Below are 26872 nucleotides of genomic sequence, written 5' to 3' on the forward strand. Positions count from 1 at the left end.
AAGAGAGAGATCTACAGAACGAGACAGAATATTAGATTGAGACAGAGATAGAGAGAGGAGAGCAAGAGAGAGAGAGAGAAAGAGAGAGAAAGAGAGAGAAAGAGAGAGAGAGAGAGACTCAGGGGAGGGCAGGCTTGCACATAAACAGCCGCGCTCATTTCCATGCAGGCTGGTCATTAAAAAAGGTCAGCTGTGCTTGCAGGATGTCTGCCTTTAGTCTTCTGGGCAGGTCTCTCACAGCTTTAGAACTCGCATGGACAGTCAACACAGAGGACACATGCCGCTACATAAACACCAGCCCCAGTGGTGACACAGATGACTGCTTTCCTATTAGTTCACACAATCAGCTAATCCTTCTCAGTGGAGGCCTGCACATGTGTTGTGTTGAAGTGGCTCAGAGACGGTTACTTCAGGGGGCCTGCACATGTGTTGTGTTGAAGTGGCTCAGAGACGGTTACTTCAGGGGGCCTGCACATGTGTTGTGAGCTACGCACCTGGAGCACGTAGTCGAGGACGATGTGGCGGAAGCACTTGCGCGTGGCCGTGAGGATGCTGGTGGCCTCCTCCACCTCGTGCTGCTTGTTGCGCGGCGCCTGGGCATTCTTGGTCAGCGCCGCCTCCTTCTCCTCGCTCACCTTGTCAAACTGCTTTTTGGCCTCCTTGAATTTCCGCAGGTCTCTGCCAGACAGCAAGGGAGGGAAGGAGTGGGAGAGAGAGAGAGAGAGAGAAAGAGAGAGGAAAGGGAAAATATTTCATTTGATATAGCCCTGCGGTTTCATTTCAACTCACGCTGCGCTAGCACCTCCATGTGATAGAACTATAAACAACCATGACTGTTGCGAATGGAAAATAAAAAACAGAATTTACTTGTTGCACTTTAATTACACAAAGTTTTGCTGAGGCTTAAGAAATACTTGTTTTTCAGCACTTTTCTACCACAACAGTTAATTCGGTAATCGTGCTTCCCAGCACTACACATTAATGAGTTTGTGAGTCAGAAGGCTGATTTTGAAAGCACACTCTTAATCTCAGTAATTATAATCTCGGTCACCAACCCCCGAGCATGAGGTCATAGTGACACCGAGCGACCTCTCAGCATATGATTTGTGGCCTATGGGAGAACACCAGCGGAGGGAAGCCCTGTGTGGATGGAGAAATGTAACATGTGTTTTGCATGCGCATAGATCTGTGGCGCTGAATGCATAGTACTCACTCCTTCATAAACGTCTGGAGTTGGGATTTGATTGATCTCTGGGCTTGGTCAAATAGTATCTGTGGAGAAAAAACAAACCACATAAGAAGAGCTTCAATGACAACATGGTGGTCTACTACTTCACTCAGTCGACCCAATCTACAAATGTAGGCTAATTTGTGCTTAGTCAGTGCCATGATTGAAGCTATTAACTTGATAGAGCTGGGGGAAAAACAAAATAAAACAAAAAAATCCCATGAGGCATCATTCTCAGATGAGGGTTTCCCTACAAAGGCCACTCCAGTTAAACAATGGCAGTCTGAATGATTTGGGCGAGTGAGTGAGATTGTGACAAACACTCCAGCTGCCCCGTGCTTCCAAGATCATGTGCTTAGTTGCGCTCAATAGAAACCTGAACCGCATATCAGCTGATCTTATCGTGAGGCTTCAGCAATGACTCACTACAGTCAGGCCAACACCACGCTTCCTGCTTCCCCAGCCAATCAGGAGGCCCATATGGCAGCAGGTTTTTTTTTTTTTTTTTTTAAAAAAGACTTTATTAATAAAGTTGGAAAGGGGAAAGGCATGAGGAATTGAAACTAGTGGCTAAAATGGGGCTTTGTGCTTTTAGGCTCAAGTGTTCTTCGCTTACTGTGTGGTAGTTGATCATCTCTTGCAGGCTTTCAGCAAACTTTGTCAGGCTAGACTGCGAACAGAAATGGAACAGACCATTAGACTCCAACTGAAGTACAAGTTGAAAACAGACTGACAAGGCAAATGTTATAACAATGATAACTTTTTCGTTCTCTTCTTTTTTTACAGTAAATGGGGTTTCGGCAAACAAGCTGGTGTTATGCCATATTACCATATGATTTTATAATCCAGCTATTCTGAGAGTATCTCCTCTTGTAGCACCACCAACAACTAGACATGCTAATTCTAGCACTTAGCGCCTGACTAAAACTGATACTTGCCTGTATGGAAGTAGCACTTACTGCTGCACTAACCTTGCTGCTTACCTTGTCCTTACTGCCCTGTACCTTGATTGTTTCCCTTGGGTAAAAGGTGTCAGCGAAATGTAATGTAAGGCAGTGGTGGAGGAAGTACTGAACCTCAGTAAGTAAAAGTACAAATACACAGAGAAATATTTACTTTAGTAAAAGTAAAAGTACCACAATGACAACCCTACTTAAGTAAAAGTAAAAAGTACCTGCTTTTAAATGTACTTTAAGTATTAAAAGTAAAAGTATTTGCATAATGATTTATTCTCTTAATATCTATATTCTAAAAGGAAAAATCAGTATGGGCTGTGGCATTTTAATTAAGCTAGTTTTAGGTTATACTCGACTAGATAGTTTTAAGTTAATGCAATTGTGCTTACCATCTGTGGCCCAGTTTACATTCTGACCTACAATTCTAGAGACTGTAATTCTGGTTATCTAGGGTGATCTGCTGAGTAATATCATTCGGCAAAACACGAGAGCCTGAAGTTTAACGGGGTAGACAAGGGAAACGTCGGGTGGATCGTAATGCCAATTATGCTGATTGAACAGAAAAGTTGCTGAAAAAGGTGTCTTTATGATTAGGCTAAGTTCAGTTTCACTTGCGCAGACGCATAGACATTGAATGAGCGCTCACGTTACTACCCCCCAATTGTAGGCTATGCATCTTTATTTAATCACACACAATTAAGGAATATTTCCTCATCTGGAAAATGTTACGTTTTTTCCGGCCACCGGTTCATTAATAGTCTACCATTCATTTGTGCCGCAAATGATCAGACGTGTGACAGAAGCATGGGCATAGCCTGTAACTTCGCCGATCCGCAGATAGCAATCTCATCGGAGAGGAGGCCCTAACGCTGCAAATAACAGACAGAGAAAGGCACAGAACACAGTTGCATGTACAGTGTAGCCATGGGTCTGGTGAATATAGCCTACCGAATGCAGATGGCTACAAGCTCACGCTTTGCCTGGTCTAGACTAGAAGCTTATGTTTCTAAGAATGCACGTAGCGCTCCAGAATCTTTGGTAGCAACCCCCCGGTAAAACAAACGTGTTTGCCAGAGAGAAAAAAAAAAACTGATCATAAAATGTATCGTAAAAAGGAACGATGGTGTTGTAGAAATGTAGCGGAGTAAAAGTACAGATAATTGCTGTAAAATGTAACGAAGTAAAAGTCAAAAGTATGCACTATAAATTTTACTTAAGTAAAGTACAAATACGTGGAAATTTTACTTAAGTACAGTAACGAAGTATTTGTACTTCGTTACATTCCACCACTGATGTAAGGTAATGTAAAAGTGTGAGGATTTAATTTAACATCTGGATATATTAGCCTACGCTCACAGAGTGGGCTCACAATGCTGCTTTAAAGAGTTTCTTTCTAAATACATACTAGGGCTGGGCCTCGTTCCCAGGGGGAGGGCGATCGAGGAAGGGAAATATACAGAATTTACAGGAATGCCAAGCTGTTGAGTACACAGACTGAGCAAACAGCTGAAGTGCAAACAATAAACCCCAAGACCCTACTACAGCGGACACTAATCGGGAATCACAAAAATCTCCTGATACAGCCCATGGGACTCTCAGACGCTCAAACGGCCACAGTCTGTGCAGGGCAGGCCACTCTGTTTAGCGGGCGAGTCACGTACCTCAATGACCTCATCTCTGGTGGACTGCTGTGCGAGCTCCCGGATGCCATTCACAAACTGCTTGTTGGCCGCATTGTAGGCCTTTCCAGCATCAATCATGCCAATACATAGTTTCACCAACTAAAGGAAAGAGACAGACAGACAGAGAGACGGGGGGGGGGGGGGGGTTGTAAAAAAGCTCTGTGAATAATGGATTCAAGCATTCAGCACTAGCTAGTCTCAGAAGCAGTCCTCCCAGTCATCAGCCTTAATTCCATGTGGGTGATATGGGTGAGCTTAAAGCAATCTGTACTGTTGGATTTCTTTAATTAGCCTATTTCAGGCCCCTCATTTAAAAATAAACTGACACACCAGATCAAGATGAGAGGAAAAAATGAATCTTACGTAACTCAACACATCACTAACAGGATTTTCTCGAGATGTCTTCACATCCCACACAGTCACAGTGGGTGAGGCAAAGCTAAGAAATCAGAGCCACTGATTGTCCTGCTTCTGTATACATTAGCTAGTCTAATTGCTCTTAAGCAAACCACATACTTACAAAGCATACATCCAATGTTTAAATATTAAAGGGTAACCTTTAGGGAAAACTAATGCAATATCTTAGACATAAGTGCTGTGGATGTACATTAAAGGAGATTAGAGGCTAATTGGATGATGGACAATGCTGTATGCTATGCTACTGTTGTGGTGCTTGGTAAAAGGGACTCAATTGTGGGGCTGTAATGTGCAGCCCCAGAGCACACAGTGTACTTCGTGGAGCTTCCTCTTGTTACCTCTGCATTTATGCTTGTTCTAATGTACAGGGCCACTCTGCGGTGCCAGACGTGGACAAACACTAGCCTAATCCACCGTGCTATACGACTCTTTGCTTTCATTAATGGCTCATGTTTGCCTACTTCTGAGTGAGACTACGTTCAGAGAGATTTAACTCCTCTCTCAATAAAAGCTGTGTTATCCTAGGACTTAGGCTCGGTGGTTATGGTGGGGGGGTGCTGTATGTGAGTGTGTGTGTGTTTGTGTGTGTGAGTAAGAGCAGAGTGAGCCACAGCGTTTCTAAGAAAAGCGCCCTCCTGAAGTCCAGCCCTCTTGCTTGGACCACTGCGGAGTGTATCCTTCCGCCTGCTGACCAGGGGAAGTGACACCAGCACAGGGGAGTGAGTCACTGAGCCACAGGACGCTGGGTGGGTCTGCTCTAAACAATACAACTGCATCTCTCCACGACCTCTGCTCAAACAGCAGCTAGAGTGGACACCTTCATTCCAGTGTTCCACGTAAATATGTGACTCACTCCATACCTCTCTCTCACACACACACACAGACACAGACACAGACACACACTTAGTAGTCGTCCCCTACTCCTTTCTAACATGCACTCAACCTTTCATTATTGACAAGCCAGGATTAGAGCAGGGCGATTGCTTAATCTGGGTCTACTAAGGGGCATAGGGGGTGAGTAGCTGCGTCTAGAGGAGGGTGAACATGGAGGGGACAGATGGGGTTATGAGTGGAGCTGTGGCTTTCTGAGTTTCCATGGCGGCAGGAATGCAGTGTCATTGTTCCTCGCCTGCCGGCTCTTTTGCTGACCGTACCTTGTCCAGCTTGGTCTCCAGTTCACAGACGTCCCCCTCCACCTCCTCTATTGTGGCCCTGTGGTGAGGAACAGAGGGATAGAGAGAGAGAGAGAGAGAGAGAGAGAAAGAAAGAGAGAGAGAGAGAGAGAGAGAGAGAGAGAGAGAGAGAGAGAGAGAGAGAGAGAGAGAGAGAGAGAGAGAGAGAGAGAGAGATAGGGAGGGAGGGAGGGAGGGAGGAAGAAGAGCATGAGACAGGAAAAGGGGAGAGAAAGAGACAGATGGACACTGAATATTTTTGCCAAAGGAAACTGGGAAATGGTGATGCTCTCAATTATTCACACGCACAAAAAAAAAAACAGAAGGATATTGCGAAAGAAATGGTGGCTATTGCAAAAACAATTCTCAACCCACAGAGGAACCGAACAATGACAACACACCAAAAAAGGAAATCACAGAATTGGCTCATACTCCACACGTATTGTATAAACACACACACACAAACAAGTATCTCCAAAATGAAAAAAAAAAAGCACAGCTTGAGGGACCAGATTTAGAGATGCTACTTTTGGTATGGCCGGAAGCCTGTATCTGACATTTATGTTAGGCGAGCATGACGAGGCACAGCGTAGCTCTCCCCCAGACACAAACTCCCTCCGGTGACGCACACTGCCCCGACTCCAAGGGAAGCTCCGTCCAGTTCCCGACTCTGCGAGTGAGTGAGGAAGAAACAATCTCCAACAGTGTACACCATGCATTCACACTCACAATAACATCAAAGGGTTATTCCCCACACACAACTAACAGACCAACATGCACACAACAGAAGCCAACAGAATGAGTCAGGGTCCAATAATGAAGAGTTCAAGACCTAACATGCCCAGAGTAGAGGACAATTGATGGTCACAAAGTGAAAATATACACAGTGAAGTTCAAAGCAAGGTGCTTCTGAAGGCACAAGTTTAATGATGGACCGATTTGTGTTCTTCAAAGACAGGAGCAGTTTGAAGGGCTGACACAGAATGGCTGGGTTTCCCACTCTACCTCTCAGATTAAAAAAAGAAGCAGACACAACAGCAGGCTCACTAACTAGCGGTTGAAGCGAAAGCTTCAAGTGTTTTGACAAAAGCCAAGCGCTTTGGATAGACCACAGGTCAGTTTGCTATTTCTATCCACCACCACAACAGAAGACATGCTAAAACCTGTTTTGTCTCCAGATGGAGCTATATGACTCAAACACATAGTGTTGGGGAACAACACTCTGAAGAGCAGACTCCAGTTCTGAGTGGATGCTAGCTAGCGACAAATATGGAACTGACGAGACAACCTCGTTTGTGCATACCAGCCTCCTTCTCTTTTTAGGAGAGAACCTCCAAACTACAAACTAACTTATGCTAAGCTAAGGTCATGAGGAGACTTCATTTCAGCTTTGTTCTTTGGATCTCACAGCATAGCCACTTCTCAACATTAGACATCATAGCATTTTGTGGGCTGTTTAACAATTAATGCTGGACTCCTTTGTTTGAAGCTATCATTAGGCCTACCCTTTCCAAAGAAGAGTAATGCAACAATCCCAATGTGCATTGCAAGCTTCATTTAATTTCTTCAAAAGAAAATTAGATTCGGGAACAATACTTATGAAATAGCTTCTGTTGCAACCCTGGCCGAGTGATGAAGTTTACTCCCTCCTCTCCTCCTAAAAGTGCACCCAGTCCAAACACAGGCCTGGTTAGAATAGCATTCAGGTTAAGGAATGTTCTAATTAGAACTTGACTGGTATGGCCTGTCTTGAATGTGAATGCTGCACTTGATGGTATAAGTATAAGTATATATACTCTTTTGATCCCGTGAGGGAAATTTGGTCTCTGCATTTATCCCAATCCGTGAATTAGTGAAACACACTCAGCACACAGTGAACACACAGTGAGGTGAAGCACACACTAATCCCGACGCAGTGAGCTGCCTGCAACAACAGCGGCGCTCGGGGAGCAGTGAGGGGTTAGGTGCCTTGCTCAAGGGCACTTCAGCTGTGCCTACTGGTCAGGGTTCGAACCGGCAACCCTCCGGTTACAAGTCCGAAGCGCTAACCAGTAGGCCACGGCTGCCCAACAATATAGCAAATTCTACAGCCAAAGAATGTTTGGTCTAACATTCTAATGCAACCATGGACTTGGAGTCTTGTAAATAACAGGAAGAAGAGGTGAGAGTTTATCGAAGGCGGCTCTAGTGTCCAGTGCAACGTTGGCTCTGGACTCACATAATCAAAAACACAAGGGAGAAGGATCGGCTAGCCAGTGACTGAGATAATACTGCAATGAGAAAGAGAGACAGAGAAAAAGAAAGAGAAAGAGAGACAGAGACAGAGAGAAAGAGAGAGACAGAAAGAGAAAGAGAGACTAAGGAGGCGATGAAAGACAGTCCGGGTGGGGTGGGACTTGTCCATGTGGTTTGGTTCTGAGATGGTTCTCTGGGCTGCTGTTGGGGTTGAAAGAGTCTCCGGCGTAATCAGCGCGCAGTTGTGGCCAGTGTGTAGAGGATAATGAGGCTCCCAGATTAGAGCTGCGATACCCACGGCAACCGGCACGGAGACCCGCCCACCAGCTGTCGCCGCGGCCACCTCAGAACATCTGGCCGTCACCACAGAGACCGACACAGATCACAGGATCGCAAAAGCGGGGAGGCCAAGGATCTCAGACGACAATTTTCTCACCCAAACGAGCGACTATGCTTGCAGTGAACTAAAATGGGACATCTATAAATAGCCAGTGGAAGCAATAAAACAGCTTGAGTGTAAACTGAACTGTATCACCTTCGGTATAAATAGGTCAAAAAAAGAACTCATGGGCAAAAAAAAAATCAGAAAGGAGGGACACTTTCCAGAGCTCTGCTAACAGCACCCTTTCTCTCCACTGTTTTTACACCATTTATTTCACCAAATTGATGTCTAGCCTACTAAGCTATCTCTGACAGCCTGTGGATTTGTAAAGGGATCTGAAGTCATTGTGATTTACGGACTAAGACCGGCCGTCATACTGCTGAACCAGCACAACTCCATGGCTTGGCAGCATGAGCCACCAGTAGGAAAAAAACCCTTTGTAGCCACCACCCTATTACATAATCAAAGTGCAGCGCTAACTATGCCTAAGACTAATTTATAGCCCAATAGCCTACAATGAGCAATTTACATGATAAGCAACAGGCTCCTCTAATTTGAGGTTAAGTCTGGTCATGAGCCTCAACGAGAACAAATTTCAGGCAACACTAGAGGCGGCTGTTTTTCTCTAACAGCTTACCCAGCCCTGTAACAGATCAGACCCCAAGTGACAAAATGAAGGACCAACTGGGAAATTATTGTGAAATCAGTCCATGCTTCCTCTAGCCTTAACCCCACTAAAGGGAGTCAGGGAGTCAAACGATAGCTAGGCTATGTAGTTGTGAAACATTTTTGTTCATTTCTCAGTTTCGTTCTTTGTGTGAAATCTGACCAGGGTGCTGGAAGAGGGAACTTGGGAAAGTGCTGACGGAGGGATAAGAAAGGAGGGGCGGCGGAAAGTAGGCCGCTGCGCTGCCTCACAGTCACGACCTTGGACCATGTCCAAAGTGTGTCTGGGTAATGAGGGGGGGTGGGATGGGGGGTCACGATAATGAGGGGGACTTCACGGGGAGGCTGTGGCACAGCTCTCATCAGCAAGAGAGCTACACTATCTCCTTAGCACAAGCAGCCTGACACCTGGTCACCCGGTCATTTGGAGGGGCAAGTCTGTCCTGCCTGTTTACTCTACTCTGCGTTAAGATGGCTGAGGTTCGTACTCTTGCAAATTCCATCCAATCCTATTAAGGGGCTGATATTTCTCCTACTGTGAGAGTTCCTGGACCTGGACTCAAATAATCTGAGGAGACATAGTCTCTGATTACAGGGATTCATCCTTGACAACTGCACGTTGGCAAATTTGTAAATTCCATGAAAAATTCCTGGGATTTTCTTGTTACACGAGGAGTGGATTTTGAATGGATAGTAAAACAAATAAAAGAGCAGGTGGGCATGTCGGTACCCAGCAGATTTTCTCTTAGTTCTACAGTTATGACAACACACAGCACTCAGGCTCACAGACAGGATTCTAGCTAAATGGCTCTAACTGCACTGAAAGCTTATTTATTTATTTATTTATTTATTCATTCATTCTGCCACTTAATGTCTTAATATCTTAAATCAAGTCTCAAAAGAACCAATGATTTACTACTTCTGACAAAAACTAATGGCCATAGTAATCACACCATTATTCACCATGTCATGTAAGAAAAGCAGGTCTCCCATCCCAATTTCATGACTTGGCCCAAGGGTTTAAGTGCTTTTACAAACAACTAGCTTAGCCAAAGTGATCCTGGAGGACTCTGTACTTCCATGGGATTGAATTGGAATCCTGCTGCACATTCCATCACTGGGGCCACAAATGCTGTGTAAAACATTATGGGTAATACTCTTCCCAGACAAGAAGCAACAACTAAAATGCTCATCTGATAATACTGCAAAGTAAGCCAAAAACACTGTTATCATCTTTAGTCGTAATATCAGTGTTGTCATTATCTGGTGCTTAAGTCTAAACACAACAGACAATGCCAACTGGCTCTCTACAAACCCTTATCTCCACTCGGTGATCAGATCATGCAAAAGTGCTTTGTGTCAGACAGAGCATTTTGGAAAACACTCAAGTATCTGTCTATGGCCATCTAAAGTAAAAACAGTACCCGCAGAGAATAAACACGTGGATAACGGTACTGGCTATCAGATTCAAGTGTTTGGCATGGGTAATGTGTGGTGTCAAGCATTCATTTTCTTTTATTTAATATGCATCTTTAAAAGAGATATCAACATAACTTTGAACTTCAGCCAATAACTCATTTATAACATTCTTAATCCTTGGCATGGGGAAACGTTTTGAATGGTGCCATGTGCAGTAAAAGCATACAACCCACTCACAGCTAATCTTTCCACAGGCGGCAGGTTTCTGGGTGTGAGGACTGGACAGGTGGGCCCGTGAGGTAAAAGTCCATCTGACTACATAGCGTCGTGCTCCTGAAAGCAGAGGTGTGGCCTGCACTCACTCACTCACTCACTCAAGTACAGGGCTATAGCCAGGCCACATCCCTGCTCCATGCTCTCCCATCAGGTCACTGGGGCAGAGCAGGAGACAGCTGCAGACACCTCCCCGTAGCGGCTGCCAGAGCACTCACTCCAGATGTGCTCCTGCTATGTCAGCAGCAGTCCAGTCAAGGAGGAGGAAAATATATTGGATGTGCTATGGAAACCTGCTGCACACAGCAAGATTCATCTGAAACGTTCATGCCCATCCACTGCGTGTTTTATACAGGGATGTTATGGGTGTGCAAAACAGTCCACCTCAGCACGGGCCGTTAAAATGTTGTCTTATTACTGAGGTCTTTCCCAATATAGTGAAAAACTGCTGAAGAAAGTGAAGCAGTTTCCAAAACACATCCACCAGCGTGCTTGACAGAGCTGACTGTTTCCATATTTTAGAGTCACAGGTCTAATGCTACCTATTTAATCCTTCTAACCCAAACTAAAATAATGCACTATCAGAGGTAATGTTTCCTATAAGAACTAGTTATGGTTAATCTGGACACAGTATAGCTGAATCTTTGTTAGTGTCTGGCTCATATTATCACACTCTTAATCTCTGAAACCAGATGGGCATAGCTGAACAGATTTTTTATTCTTATTTGGTCCATCTTAAAGAAAACAGCTTAGGTCACACTTTGAGCTCCCAGTGAGCTCTAATCTTGGGCTTGAGCTGTGCTATTTGCCCTCAAGGGCTGTCTCGTCTGTAGATTCGGCTAATTCATTTATCTGTTGTGAGCTACTAACAAACTAAGAAAAGAGTAAAATAGAGTACAGGTTTTAAATAATGGTCTGCACAGGCTATTCAGAACCACAATGGACAGGCTCATTAGTCCCAACTATATGCTGAAAACATTTGTGATGAACATGTGACGAGACCTACTGTCAGACACAGAGTGAGGAGAGAAAGGGCCTTTCCTCCATCAAAAGCACTTCCTTTAACAGGCCACTCAGCTCGGATTTACAATTGTTTTAGACAAGATTCAACAAAGAATCTGACAGACAGATGAAACAAATCACATACAGTATGGATGTGATGGATGTATGGACAAGTAACAGCACATGGGCAAGAGATACTAAGCAGTATCATATATTTTGAGTAGACATCCTCTTTCAGGTAGCAAAATGATCTAGCTGGATTAGACGTGCTTGCTATCTCATGTCTCATTTGAATATACAAAAGAGTGGGCATTTTCGCTCTGCTGGCACTAGCCCAGGAGTTAGACCCATATGTGCCAGGACCATGTAGTCAAACAGGTTTGTCATACACACTCTACAAGAGACAGCGTTGTTGGGGCCCCAGCGATCCATCTCAGGCGCCAATCTCAAGGACAACTTCAAAAAAACACCTTTCTGCACTGCAGAGGTGAACAAAAAAAATCACACATTATTTTCACTGCCAGCTGGAAAGACGATACGCTATCCCCCAGGATCAGGCACCAGGACACACATTCCTGCTATGAGAGAGAGGGGATGTAAATTGGACCAATGGCCTTTCGCTCACATGCTGATGTGGAGTGGAACACGAGCCTAGGCCTGGCCCCTTTGTTTTGGCTCTCTTCCTGCCATTGTTGGGAAAAGCCACACTGTTGAAGGAGTCGGGGGGTTCCCGTTGAGGTAAAACATCTCACTATGAGGGATATGAGAGAATTGGATGCTCTTGAGAAACCACATCACTCTGATGAGATCATTCATTTTTCCAATGAGTGTGTGGGACAGGGGTGGGGTGTTTTGGATGGGATATGTTTGTCAATTTTACTTCTAAGGAGCTATCAGGTGGGCGGTCTGGGGTGAATTGTTTGTGTGTGAGTAACGGTTGATATCTTCTGTGCTTGTGCCATGGAAAACCTGTCCACAACACATCTAAGCTTAGACCATCCCCTCATGACATCAAGCCTTCCATGCATGTTATATCCTAAACATTAATTATCATTTAATTTCAGCTTACCATAATCACATTCTATACATTAAAGGGCCACTCACTTACATTTGATGTGTAAACATAAACATCATCCTGCTACTTTCTTTCAGAGGCTTCATTGCATGAAGTATGTTTGGTTCTCGAGGGGGGATGGTACAGTGAAGTGCTCCATCATAACCCGAGGCTGTGTTTATCAAACATTTCCTGTGGACATCGCCAACACTAATAACGGCTGCATCGCCATAGCTGGGGAAGCACAGATAATGTCAGTGAAATTGAAGAGGGACAAGGGCCATCCAATTTAATAAAAAAAAACATCAGCATAACCTCCATTTGACTTTTTCAAATGGAAACATTGACAAGGAAACGGTTTCAGCCTGTTGCTGAATCACAAGCAGTTTAGGTTGTAGATTCAGTTCAGCTGAAAACAAAGTTTAAAGCTCTTGGTTGTCTCAAGCCTCAGATTCAGCAAGGGCAGCATATCAACAAGAAACACTGTAGGCCTAGTGTAGATACACTCAAAGCCAGAAGCACACTAATTAAAGTTGAGTCAGTTATCTCTTTTTAAACAACCCCGCACCTTTGTAAACCCGTCACCCCTTTTCAGCATTGGACTGATTTTGGACACAAGGAGAGAGGATTGTAAAAAGGCCAGCTTATTTCCATTTGAAAGAGACCCACGAAACAGAGAGAGGAAACACCACTAATGTGCTCTCCAGCCAGTCACATTTTCAGGGCAAGAGTAAAAATCTCTCCACTCAAGAGGGGCATCATACAAGACATACAAATGGAAACAGATGTCAGAAAAGCTACAACCATTCCATACTGCCCCATGTGCTTTTTTCATCCATAACTATTTATCCTTCCTCCACTCTGCCAAATTAAACATAAGGGGGGGGGGTCAAAGGTGCAAGGCAGCAGCACTCACTAAAGTGGAATGGAAACATTATACAATACTGCAGAATACAACCGAGACTGACCCTTAGAACCTCTCTTCAACCCAAAATCAGTCCAGCTACAGTGGAAAACCATCCCGTGGTCATACATCACCCTCATCCTGACCGCCGACTAAGATTTCTAATGAGCAGTTCAAAACGGTCTAGCATTTCCTCGACTGAGCTAACTGATTGCCGGAGTCCCACTCCTAACTAAGCTTATGTCCACTGCATCACCACAAGCGCTCCTGGATCACTTTTTTTTCCCTTTTGCTCATCCCCTGACTGATACAGATACGCTCTCTGAAGAATGAAGAAGAAGGAAAAAATGGCTCTATTCAGTTTCCTGCAAACAACTTTCTAACATCTGCTCCTCATTTTCAGAGAGGATGTTGCTCTGTACAAGGGAGAGAGAGGGGGGGAATAGAGTAAGGAAAGAGAGGGAGGGAGGGGTGACTTTCACAAAGCTTGGAAAGCCCATGTCTGTGAGGAGAGGACAAACAAACAGATTTCCGCTGCACTGGCTTTTCTGGAAGGCAGTGATGGTCACACCAAAGATGGCACAGACCAGAAATTACTTATAAAACATCTTATTGGTATGAAAATGCCAAGTGGTCCTTAAGTTTCAAGGTAAACGTTCTACTGATATTTTGCTTCTTAACCGTTGACTTACACCATAAAGTCACATATTTTACATCATTGTACTTCATGTTGACCTAGCTGCAAGCAATTTTAGACCAATCAGTGTTTAAACACCTCTCACTCTTCATAACTTAGCCACACTTCTTTTAAAATCTTAAGATGCTATGGTAAAAACATATTATAGCTCAGCATGGAAAAGACACAATAATGTAGGTGCACCGATGTAAAATATCAGGCTTATCTTGCAATCAAGGGGGGAAGCTGCATGAGTGTTCCTCTGACTAACAAGATTAGGACCACAAATCGACCCTCTGAGGAAAGCCTTTTTCCTACAGTGACGTTCATAGAAACACAATGAAAGTGACTTCGCCAACATAACAAACAGATGACATCGCGTGGTACTATAGACAATTTTAAGCCCTGTCGTACAGGATTTCAAAGACCTTCAACCTACCTAGTACCAATATATACTTTTCAAAACATTATAGCCTACCACTAATACCTTCCAAAGAAGGTAATGTTGCTTAAATAGAAGGTGAAATATGATTGAGCACCATTGCCTGCTTAGAATCACTGATCTTATATGTCTCGATTTAGAATACCAAAACTTTACTTTCTAGCACTGTTGCTGCATGCAATCAACGCCGAACATACTTTCTTGACCAAAATATAGCAGATCTGGTGACATTTTGCCTACCTGAACCGCGGGGAGTCCTTGAGACATTCTTCAAAATCCAGCATAATTCTCATCTTCGTTTATTATTTACCAGCACTCTGAAGAGTCTTAGGGTAACAAACTGCTGAGTAGTTTCTTAGAGTAATTCGAACTCCGTAAGCTGGAGCTTGCTGCCTTGCTAACCAGCAGCTGCCGTCTAATGGCTAGCCAGCTAGCCGTATGCTGGCTAGCAAATGAACACTATCGAACAGTCTGTATCATAAATATGACCTGGCTTTCCACAAACCTAAACCTAAGCCTTTGTTAACAAACGACTGCCCGTACTTTCAGAATAATGTAACGTACACTCAGTTTGGCAGGTCACTGGAACTAGGGGGAGGAGAGATTTCGTACAGACGTAACCAGTCTGACGAATCGTTTATCCCAAGTTTCCTGATGGATGAAAAGGCATTTGAGTGACAGCACCAAAGAACCAATAGAACTACAACGTTTCTGTTCGAGGCGGGCCTTTGTCTCTTTTTTTTTTGGCAAAGAACCAACAACGTTGTTTATAAATACCCACCGACAAAACCCTACTAAATATCCTCAGTGAAACATAGGCTACTGTAAAACTCAGCTTTGAGGTTTGCGTCTATCCACCCAGCTTATTCCATCATCTGAGTGCACTGTCAACATTGGATATGGTTTGCCATAGAAATAGTTTGCAGCAGCTGCTCTGTCAAGTTTAGTTCAACCCGCAAAAACAGCACTGTGCCTAAATAAGCGATAGTGTCGAAAATGATGTCAATAAATTAAAACTAAGCGGGGGGGGGGGGTATAGGCTATATGCCATAGCAGTCACACTACACAGACTATAAAATGCTGGGTTGTGCGTGGACTGTGGTCGTGGCCTGTCGAGACGATCTGCGATGAACACCTTGAAATATCATAGCCTATTCATTTTGTAGAAGTATGCTGCCACCAAATGGAGAAAAGTATAACTACAACATAACGCCTACAAATTGATTACCCCAAAATGTCTTCAGTTTTGAAGTACACCTACTAGGCCTACTTTCTGAATAAAACAAAGAGTTACAGTACTTTGATACTTCAAAGTAGCCAACCTTTACTGTGATGATAACATTTTACAACCCCAATTTCAAAAAAGCGCTGTGTAATGCTGTGTAAAATGTAGGCTAAATAAAAACAGAATGTGATCATCTGCAAATCTCGTAAACTGCAACCATGCATAGGCAATATAAAATGTTGAAATTGGAAAATATAAGCACATTTTGAATTTGGTGCCAGCAACGTGTCTCAAAAAAGTTGGGAGGGGGTCAATAAAAGACTGGAAAAGTTGTGTAATATGAACAACAAAAGGAGAAACATTTCACAACTAATTAGGTGAACTGGAACCATGATTGGGTGTCAAAAAGAGCATCCCAGAGATATTGAGTCTCTCAGAAGTAAAGATGTGGAGGTAGTCATCACTCTGTGTAAACCTGGACAGATGATGAAACAATAATGCTTCTTACCATAAAATTACAAAGGATTTTGGGATTTCATCATCTACAGTACATTATATCAACATATTCGGAGAATCCAGAAAAATCTTTAAAACAAGGCACAGGGCTGAAAATAAATATTGGATGGCCATGGTCTTTGGACCTCAGATCTCAGATGGTACTGCATTAAAACCCTTTTTCTGTAAAGAGCACAGTTAATGCTCCATTCACAAATGTGTAAACTCTACCATGCAAAGAATACATTTTATTTAGACACGATACAGAAATGCTGCATCTTATCTGAGCCTGAGCTCATTTAAAATGGACGTAAAGTGGGAAAAGGTCTTGTGGTTAGATCAGTCAATATTTGCAATTCTTTTTGGAAATCATGGACTCCTCCGGGTTAAAGTGAAGAGGGACTATTCCACTATCCAATGTATCCAACTTGTTATAGTGCTCAGTTCAAAACCCAGCATCTAAGGCATGGGCATCTTGCACATCTAGCAAGGCATAATCAATTCTGAATGATGGATTTGCTTTCTTTTCTTTCCTTCATTTTATTATGGTAGGTAATTTTATTTTCATTTGTTTGTGATATTTTCATAATATGTTTTATGTGTAATGTGTCATTTTATCTTTTATGCATGTGTGTAGAGTTTCTTTTATGCATCTGGCCTGTTAACATTGGACCATGGACAACAGTTGCAAAATAGCCTTTTTGACTAATTCTGGCGCATTTACATTTGTATGTTCATTGATGTGCACTGTCCATGTCTTAATAAACCTTAAATAAAATAAAATAAATGTACACAGGTTTTGAGCAACATACTGCCATTCAGACAATGTCTTTTTCAAGGAAGACCTTAAATATTTCAGGAAAACAATGGCAAAATTAATTTAGCACATAATTAAACAGTATTTCTCCTTAGAGGAAGAGTGCAGGCACTGAAATGACCCCAGACTGTTGAGCAGCTTAAATCCTATATTGGACAGGAATGGGACAACATTTCATTCTCAAAATTAACTGGTCTCCTCAGTTCCTAAACATTTACAGAATATTGTTAAATAAAGAAGTGAAGCAACACAATGATAAAAATGCCCCTGTCCCAATTTTTTTTTAGATGTGTTGCTGGCATTAAATAAAAAATTAACATATTTCTATAGCCTACAACTGCCCCTTGGCATGCCTCCATGGTTGAAAAAACCCTCAAAAGTGTCCTATTGGCTGGCCTTTACATTAGAAAAAAATGTCAGAGCCCTCTAGTGTGCCACTTCAAACAATTAAGTTGAAACAAATAAAATTCAAGAACGTGTCTTAATGAGTGCCCTTCGTTCAAAGCTGCAATGCCCAGTAAGGTGCCCCATAAAATGGTTTATTCTTGGTGTTCCCTATGTGTGCCCTTCCACTGGAAAAGGGTGCCAATATGAAGTGCCCTCTATGCTGCCCTATATGACAGTGTTCCAAAGGGTGTCATTTTCAATAGAATGCAGTGGAATGCTGTACATGAGAGAAAAAGAAGTGTCAACATAGATTCTCCTAATAGTCCATGAGCCACAGGGGGTCGTCACTACCACTTGGGGGGGGGGGGGGGGGCAAATTCTCACTATATTTTTCTGAAAGCTACATACATACCTCTGGAGTATAAAATGGTATGATAGCAAGTTGGATCTTGTAGCTTTGTGGCTGTACAGGCCTTCAAAGTTGACCTCTGATTTGAAAAAAAAAAGGAAATTCCGCCTATTGGCTTTTTTTGTTAAAACACTCATAAGAGCCCAGGAAATAATCCAAATCTTATTATTACTGATGCATATGTGGTGTTTGATGTTGGCATACATATTTTGACTCATTATGGGATTTTGCTCTTCATTTTGGTTGATAAAATTCAAGATTTATGTGCAAAAAAATTGAGTTTTCAGAGCAACATGTTATGGCAATACCTGAATGCAGACCTTATTGATCATTCTACCTTCCTTACTTTCAATTGCGAGTTGAAATTAATTTTAAATGATGACATAGGTCTGCAGTACAAATGTTTTTTTTTTTTATTGTAGCTGAAACGAGTACAAAGGATCTTTAATCTATTCATTGAATTCATCATCGTCAGAACAGGAGCACAGAGGATGCCATCTCTATGGCATTTCACTCCGCCCTGTCCCACCTTGACAATAGCAACACCTATGTAAGAATGCTGTTCATTGACTTCAGCTCAGCGTTCAACACCATCCTCCCCTCCAAACTGATCACCAAACTCAGTGAACTGGGCATCAATACCTCCCTCTGTAACTGGATTCTGGACTACTTGTATTGCATTCATTGTGTCTACACTTGAGATAAATAAGTTTTTTCTTTTATCACATACACATATATTGGTAGATGTTTTTTCTTTACCTTGACATGTTTCGACGTATACTTCCATCTTCATCAGAAGGTCACACGGTGGAGTAGTGTGACGCGTTTTTATGCTGATGTTGTTACGGAGGTGTGATTCACCTGTCTTTTGACAGGTGGACCACACCTCCTGCTGTCAGTCAGCCGCCCCCCAGGATGGCACTCCAGGTATGGGAGAGCATATACGCTCCCTCATCTCTGTTCATCGTCTTTGGGCTCCGCTTTCCTATTTCAATCGCCTTCTTTATTCAGCGGTGGTATCGGTTGTTCTCCTGCTTAATGACTCTGGCATGCAGGAGGTGTGGTCCACCTGTCAAAAAACTGACAGGTGGATCACACCTCCGTAACAACATCAGCTGATAAAAATGTGTCACACTACTCCACCGTGTGACCTTCTGATGAAGACGGAAGATATACGTCGAAACATGTCAAGATAAAGGAAAAAAACATCTACCAATATATGTGTATCTCTCTACTCCCTCTTCACTTACGACTGCACACCTGTACATGGCTCCAACACCATTGTCAAGTTTAAAGATGACACTACGGTGATTGGGCTCATCAGCAATAACGATGAGACGGCCTACAGGGAGGAGGTCCAGCACCTAACATTGTGGTGCACTGATAACAACCTGGCTCTCAACACCAAGAAGACCAAAGAGCTCATTGTGGACTTCAGGAAGTCTAAAGCTAGCACACACACACCCATTCTCATCAACAGGACTGAGGTGGAGCATGTCACTAGCTTCAAGTTTCTGGGTGTCCACATCTCTGAGGACCTCTCTTGGACCCTCAACACCCCTACCCTGATCAAAAAGGCTCACCAGCGTCTCTTCTTTCTGAGGTCCATCTGTCTCCTCAGATCCTGGTGAACGTCTACCGCTGCAACATCGAGAGTATCCTCACCAACTGTATCATAGTTTGGTATGGCAACTGCTCTGCCCACGACCGGAAAGCACTGCAGAGGGTGGTGAAAACTGCCCAACACATCACCGCTTCCTCACTCCCCTCCATCGAGGGCATCCAGGGCAAGCGATGCTTGCGTAAGGCGCGCATCATTAAAGACTGTTCTCACCCCAACCACAAACTGTTCACTCCACTCCCCTCCGGGAGGCGTTACAGGTCTCTCTTCGCATCCGAACCAGCAGGTTCAGAGGAAGCTTCTTTCCTGCGGCTGTCACCCTACTGAACTCTAGCTCTGCATTCTGGTGACATCCAACCAACTAAGCCCCCATCACCCCCTGCCCCGCCCCCGCCTGATGCCTCCTTGCCTGTGCCTGTTGAGGTGTCCACGACCATGGCAACCTTGACAGGGACAACAAGGAGGTGGACATCCCCTAGCCCCCCCACCCCCCCACACACACACAACTGCACCACCCTATCCCACCCATCTATCCCATCCATCTATTTATTTACAAATGTACATACTGTAATTACACTTATACTGTACATAGCCATATTCCACTGCTTTTCATTCTGCACATACACTTATTATTAATACTATTGTAATGTTACTGTTTCTGCACTACAATGGTACTGTTACCACACTGCACATAGTTGTACATACTGTACATATCTGTCTATATGGTTCATACTAAATATCCATATTTATTCAGTTTTTCTGTAATATATTCTGTTAATACACTGCATATACAAGGATACAAGGAAGTTTATTGTCACATGCATATAGTTACTGGATGTAAGAAATGCAGTGAAATTATGTCTGGTGTCAGCCTATTTGTGCATTTATGGGGGGGGGGGGGGTAAAAAAATTGCAGTAGAAGAGGGGTTTAGTAGATTAAGTGGCAAGGGCTGCATAAGAAAGTTGGGGGAGGATTGGGATGGGGGGCACCAACAAGGAGCACCCAAGAGCAACAGGGGCAAGGAAAAACTCCCTTACTAAGGAAGAAACCTTGGGCAGATCCACGGCTCAAGGGGCTAACCCAACTGCCAGGGGTCTTGGTGTGTGTGTTGGGGGGATGACAAGGGAGATGGGATAGTGTGCTGTGTATGTGGGGAGAGGGCAGTGTGCAATATGTCATGAGACAATGTGCTGGGTATTTTGGGGCAGTGTGCTGTAAGTATGTTGGGGATGTGTGTTGGAGAAGCTTCCTGATGAAATAATGTGCTGTGTATGTAGGGGAGGGGGGGGGGGGATCAGTGTACTGCAAGTATGGTGAAGGGACTTACTATTGCAAGCAGAGTACTGTATGTATGATGTATGTGAGTGATGACAGTGAAGATGTGTGTGTGGGCGGGAGGGGAGTGGAGCAGTGACTGTGTGTGTGTGTGTGTGTGTGTGTAGTGTGTGTGTGGGTAGGTGGGGGCAGTGTGCTGTAAGTATGTAGAGGATGTGTGTTGGAGAAGATCCTGAAGACAATGTGCTGTCAATATATCTATATTGTTCTTACTACTACTATAATGGTACCGCCACTACATTGCACATACCTGTACATGTTGTTCATACATTGTTCATATTACAGTACATAGCCATATTTATTCTGCTCTTATAAGGTAACTGCTAATACACTGCACATATTTATATTTAATTTATGCTACTCTAAACCACCTTCTGCAAAACAACTGTATACTGTCTACACTGCACTATATTTCTTGTCCTGTCTATGCACCACCTGCCTATACTGTGTACAGTATATCACATTGCACTTTTCTGCTTTTTTGCACTTCTGGTTAGACGCAAACTGCATTTCGTTGTCTCTGTACTTGTTCTCTGCACAATGACAATAAAGCTAAATCTAATCTAATTTAATCTAAAAAACTATCTGCCTCTGCTTTGCCTCTTTATGGATCATGCTATGAATAGCAGCAGCAATGTCTGCATAAGTTGAGACATTGTTATTGACCTTCTGGACAGGAGACATTCCATCAATGATTGTTGCTGTATTATATTCATCTGGAAGATTATCTGATAGTGATGCAAGTTTCTGCAAATGCTTTGCAAGTGCTGCTTTAGAGGTTTTCCTTGGGGTCCCCTCAGGTGTCGCCAAGGTCCAAGAGGGTGACAAAAGACTTCTCTCATGTCCAGTCTTTAACATGATGGTCTTGCCATGTGCCTGTGTTTTCTTTTTTGACTCATGCTCGTAAATGTCTTTAATTTTTGCTTTGTCAATGTATCATGGAATTTGTGCTTAGGTGTATCTGACTCCAGCCTCTATGTCATGATCTTTGCCTGTAGTATGAGCCTGAATCAGATCATCCCTAACCTCTTGTGTTGTGCTTTGCCTGCTGTAGATATGCAAATTAACTCATGTTCCTCTGAAAATGGATTGATCCAATTTCAGTTTCTGTCTCATCTCATCAGAACTGTGTAGAATTTTTAAAACTGTTGTAAATGTATGTACTTGTAGATCAAGTCTTGGAAAATAGTTATTATTTCTTTTCAATGGAAATTATTTTAACATCAGATGAAAGACAATTTTAAGCATGATAATAATAATAATAATAATAATAATAATAATAATTGTACATAATGATAACAATGTGTAAAGTATGAATATTTTCACCAATCAGTTCATCTACATCTCATTCTCACATTCTTACTAGTCAAAAGTACAACTGAAATGTATAATGTAGATAATTTTAGCACCTGTGATGCAATTACCATAATTTCCCAACTATTAGCTGCAGCTTATACATTGATTTTGCAAAATTTCTTCAGCTGTGAGGTTAATACACGGGGGCAGTTAATATGGTATATGGTTTTGTTTCTTTTAACTTGCATAAAACACTGTCCTGTGGCTTATACACAATATGGCTAATACACAGGAAATTACTGTATGTATTTCATGTGCCCTGGACATTATAAAATTGCAAGGGCGTAGGTTTGGTCTCAGCTTTGGTGGGGACACATCCACAACTCCGTTGTTGTTGACACACCCGCTCGCTTGACTGCCGGTGCAAACAAGTACAGCCTGTGCTTTGTCACTCTCCGTGCGTTTAGGCCTTCTGTAGCGTGCATGTCAGATAACCCTTCCCCCTCCCCCTCTGTTTTTCAGCAAATCATATGACGACGTTTCTTGTAGGCCTACTGTTGTTCTGGCGGTCAGAATGATCAGCAGCACAAATAAGTTCGCTAAAATATTGGTGGGGAAAATTTGGTCATCTTAAAATATTGATTAGGACTAGTCCTTAGCGTCCCACCCTAAATCTACGCCCATGTAAAATTGTAATATTTATGTTAAGCTGGGCACATGTGGTGATGTGAACAATTTTCATATGGTATTCCTTGAATGTAAAGGTAATATGTGATTGGTAATGATGATGTTTTGATCTCTTGGAATATCTCTTATTGGTAGTTTCAATAAAATACTAATTTACTGAATTGTGGGGTGTTTCCGAATAGTACATTTACAAATAGTAAATAGCATAGCAATGCAGACCTATGTAATCATTTGTATTTCAAGTCTCTGCTGGGAGGTAGGAAGGTATAAATACATTGATTAATGAGGTAGTGGGCATTTCAATTAGTGCTTCAACACGTTGTGTCTCTGAAAACGTAGATTTGCTCATTATTACACATAAATCTTGAATTTTATCAACCAAAATGAAGGGCAAAATCACATAATGATTCAAAATATGTATGCCAACATCATATGCATCAGTAATAATGAGGTTTGGATTATTTTCTGGGCTCTTATGAGTGGTTTAACAAAGAAAAAGCCAATAGGCGGAATTTCCTTTTTTCAAATCAGAGGTCAACTTTGAAGGCCTGTACAGCCACAAAGCTACAAGATCCAACTTGCTATCATACCATTTTATACTCCAGAGATATGTAGCTTTCAGAAAAATATAGTGAGAATTTGCCCCCCCAAGTGGTAGTGACACACCCCTTTTTGGGCCTGTGGCTCATGGACTATAAAGGGTGTCCCTATTGCCTCAATTTAGGGAAGTTTCATTCTGGATGCCCTGCAGTGGAAACAATAGCAGAGATTTCAGAGATGTCATCCGTAATATATGCGGATCTTAAACGGATGTCTGACCCTTCGGGTGATTCAGATGATGCTTACATGCGGACATTATATGTAAACGACACCGACGCACATGAACAGAATCTCCAGGTTGAACATGGTTGAACATGGTTGAACACGCACATGAACAGAATCTCCAGGTTGAACATGGTTGAACATGGTTGAACATGGTTGAACACGCACATGAACAGAATCTCGCTTCGTTCAGACATGTGCTCATTTGCATAATGCCTGTCTGAAATACTAGGGGGAGAGTAGTGTAAGAGCCAGGGACATAGTCACCATAGACATTGGGGGGGACGTGTCTACTGCTAGTGTGATAGGTGCCCTAAACTGAATCAATCAAAGGAAAACTACTTAAGAAGGATGTTCCACATTATTAAGCATGCGACAGGTTTCAAGCAATATGGGAAAGAAAAAGGATTGCTCTGCTGCTGAAAAGCGTGAAATTGTGAAAACATTGGATATTTCCCGAAAACGTATGTGTGATCATTGTACTGTGAAGAAATTTGTCGCTGATTCAGAGCACAGGCGGGTTTGTGCAGACAAAGGCATGATAAGGAAGGTTTCTGACAAATTCATAGGATAAAGAGAGCAGCTGCTAAAATGCCATTGCAAAGCAGCAAACAGGTATTTGAAGCCACTGGCCTCTGGAGTCCCGCGAGTCACCTCAAGGTGTAGGATCCTCAAGAAGTTTGCAAGTGCATAAACCCACTATTCAGCCACCCCTAAACAATGCTCACAAGCAGAAATGGTTGCAGTGGGCTCAATAATACTACATGAAGACTAATTTTCAAACAGTTTTGGATGAGTGCCGTGCAACCTTGGATGGTCCAGATGGATGGAGTAATGGATGGTTGGTGAATGGCCACCATGTCCCAACAAGGCTGAGACGTCAGCAAGGAGGTGGCAGAGTCATGTTTTGGGCTGGAATCATGGGGAGAGAGCTGGTAGGCCCCTTTAGGGTCCCTGACGATGTGAAAATGACCTCGGCAAAGTATGTAGAGTTTCTGACTGACCACTTTCTTCCGTGGTACAAAAAGAAGAACCGTGCCTTCCGTAGCAAAATCATCTTTATGCATGACAATGCACCATCTCATGCTGCAAAGAATACCTGGGAGGCTATTCTTCATTCTGGCAGCTCTGGGAGGCTATTCTGCAAAGACATTAAAGCAAACTCTCCAAGAACTCACAAGTTCAATGGATGCAAGAATTGTGAAGGAGATATCAATGAAGGGGTCCTATGTTAACATGTAACTTGGCCTGTTAAGATGTTTTTGATTGAAACTTTTGATTTAATTTATATCACCTCCTAAAGCTGCAAATTCAATAAATTACCATTTTTAATTCTTTACAACCGATAAAATGTCTTGAAACTCTGTTGTGCATAATAATTTGGAACAGTGCATTTTGAGTTTTTTATTTTTTATCATTGGGAGGTTTGTTCAATAAAATTCGAATTATACTATAACGGTTGATGTCTTGAAAATTATACTGACTGTCATTTGCATCAATGTAGAAAAATCTAATTTGCATAATAATTTGGAACGCAGTGTACATTAGCCTACAATGCAAAATGTGAAAGAGAACCCAGGGTGATTTGTGTTCACAATGCACAGATAATGTGAACCGTGCCACAGACCTCAAAGTGAACTGTGCCGAGACCTGCTGAGGGGGTCTCAGTTCGGTTCGCGTTAGAGAGAGTTCGGTTGGCATGTTCACATAGGCACAAAAGTCATCGATCTGAGTCATCGATCTGAGTCATCGATCTGAGTCATCGATCTGAGTCATCGATCTGAGTCATCGATCTGAGTCATCGATCTGAGTCATCGATCTGAGTCATCGATCTGAGTTCATTTAGAAGGCTGAAAGGGACAAGTGAAAACACCCTAAGAACCACTGCCCTAGGGTGCCAAATACTTTTATAGTTTCACAGACAAATATATTGATGTAATCTCATCTGCACTGTCCATGTTTCCTGGACTATCATTTTTCAGTGTGCATTTCAGGCCAGAGCATTCGGCGTTACAATAACATGAGCAGTCAGGTTACTGTAGACCTTCACCCCTATTTCACAATGGAAAAGAAACCAAATCCAAAATCTGGATCCTGATCTGTATCCAAAACTAAGATGTACCGCAGAGTGGTACAAAATATGACCGCCGCCCAGTCCTGCACATTCTCTCCGCAAAAACAAATCACGCTTGTCAATTTGTCTCCATCTCCTACTCCATCCCCTACTTTTGTGTATGTAAATGAATGTGTGCATAGTGTGTGTTTGCTATTGTGTGTGTGTGTGTGTGTGTGTGTTTATCTGTGTGTGTGGGTGTGTGTGCCTGCTTGCGTGTGTGTTTTTGTGTGTGTGTGGGTGCGAGTGCGTGCGTGCAGGTGTGAGTGTGATTATGTGTTATGGTTATGGGATTTGGCAGACGCTTTTGTCCAAGGCGACATACAAATAAAAACAATACAATACAACAATACAAGTGAACAATTTAAAATGTTGGTAAGACTACATTAAGGAGAATAGCAATAACTAGTAAAATAGTAGAACATTACTTACCAGTGTAACCTGCAGTGATGTTGCACATACTTCATTCGGATGCTAATTGTTTAGAATGTTTTGAAATGTGCCTTAAAGGAGAAAATCAAACACAAAAAAGGAGAAAATCAAACACATAATATGCACCAGTCCAGCAGCTAAACAGGGCCAGGAAGAATTGATGTCAACACACAAAGATGGGGGGGGGTTACACCCAGCCACACACCAACACACACATACACATACACACACACACACACACACACACACACACACACACACACACACACACACACACACACACACACACATCCTGAATACACACAACTTTATAAACACAAACACATTGATGCGCACACACACACAACAACATTACCATTCACATTAACTAACATAACCACAAAAACAAAGACGGACACAAACACACATACTCAGACATCCCAACCTGCAAAAAGTCATTTCAGGGAGGTATCACAAAGCCCCACCCCCCAAAAAATAAAATAAACTTTAGCCTACTTAAATACAGATTAATATGTTGTTACTGTATGTTGGCCTCAAGGGCCCACATCAACTTAGCCCATAACCACTCATTTGTGATTTTGCACCCACCCTCCCCCCCCAAAAAACAATGAAAATGCAATATTATACCATGCGATATTGATCAAAATGAAAATGCAATATTATACTTCACCTATATATCTTCAGTTGAGATGTTCTGAACTGCACCAAATTTAATTTCTGATTA

The 26872-nt window shown here is 42.7% G+C and overlaps 1 protein-coding gene across 6 annotated transcripts in view; it reads right to left on the reverse strand.

The window, feature by feature from the left end:
- LOC121724905 (arf-GAP with coiled-coil, ANK repeat and PH domain-containing protein 2-like) overlaps positions 1 to 15149 on the reverse strand; it is a 44763-nt gene extending 29614 nt beyond the window's left edge. For all 6 annotated transcript variants that reach the window (XM_042111829.1, XM_042111832.1, XM_042111831.1 and 3 more), the window contains exons 1-6: positions 14749 to 15149; positions 5438 to 5495; positions 3846 to 3965; positions 1845 to 1898; positions 1214 to 1272; positions 495 to 678 (exon numbers count right to left, since the gene is read on the reverse strand). In XM_042111829.1, coding sequence (XP_041967763.1) covers positions 495 to 678; positions 1214 to 1272; positions 1845 to 1898; positions 3846 to 3965; positions 5438 to 5495; positions 14749 to 14801 — 528 coding nt within the window. In that variant the 5' untranslated portion in view covers positions 14802 to 15149. The remainder of the gene's footprint in view (positions 1 to 494; positions 679 to 1213; positions 1273 to 1844; positions 1899 to 3845; positions 3966 to 5437; positions 5496 to 14748) is intronic.
- Between the last annotated feature and the right edge of the window lie 11723 nt (positions 15150 to 26872).

Source organism: Alosa sapidissima, chromosome 12 (genome assembly GCF_018492685.1).
Source record: "Alosa sapidissima isolate fAloSap1 chromosome 12, fAloSap1.pri, whole genome shotgun sequence".
NCBI classification, from domain to species: Eukaryota; Metazoa; Chordata; class Actinopteri; order Clupeiformes; family Clupeidae; genus Alosa; species Alosa sapidissima.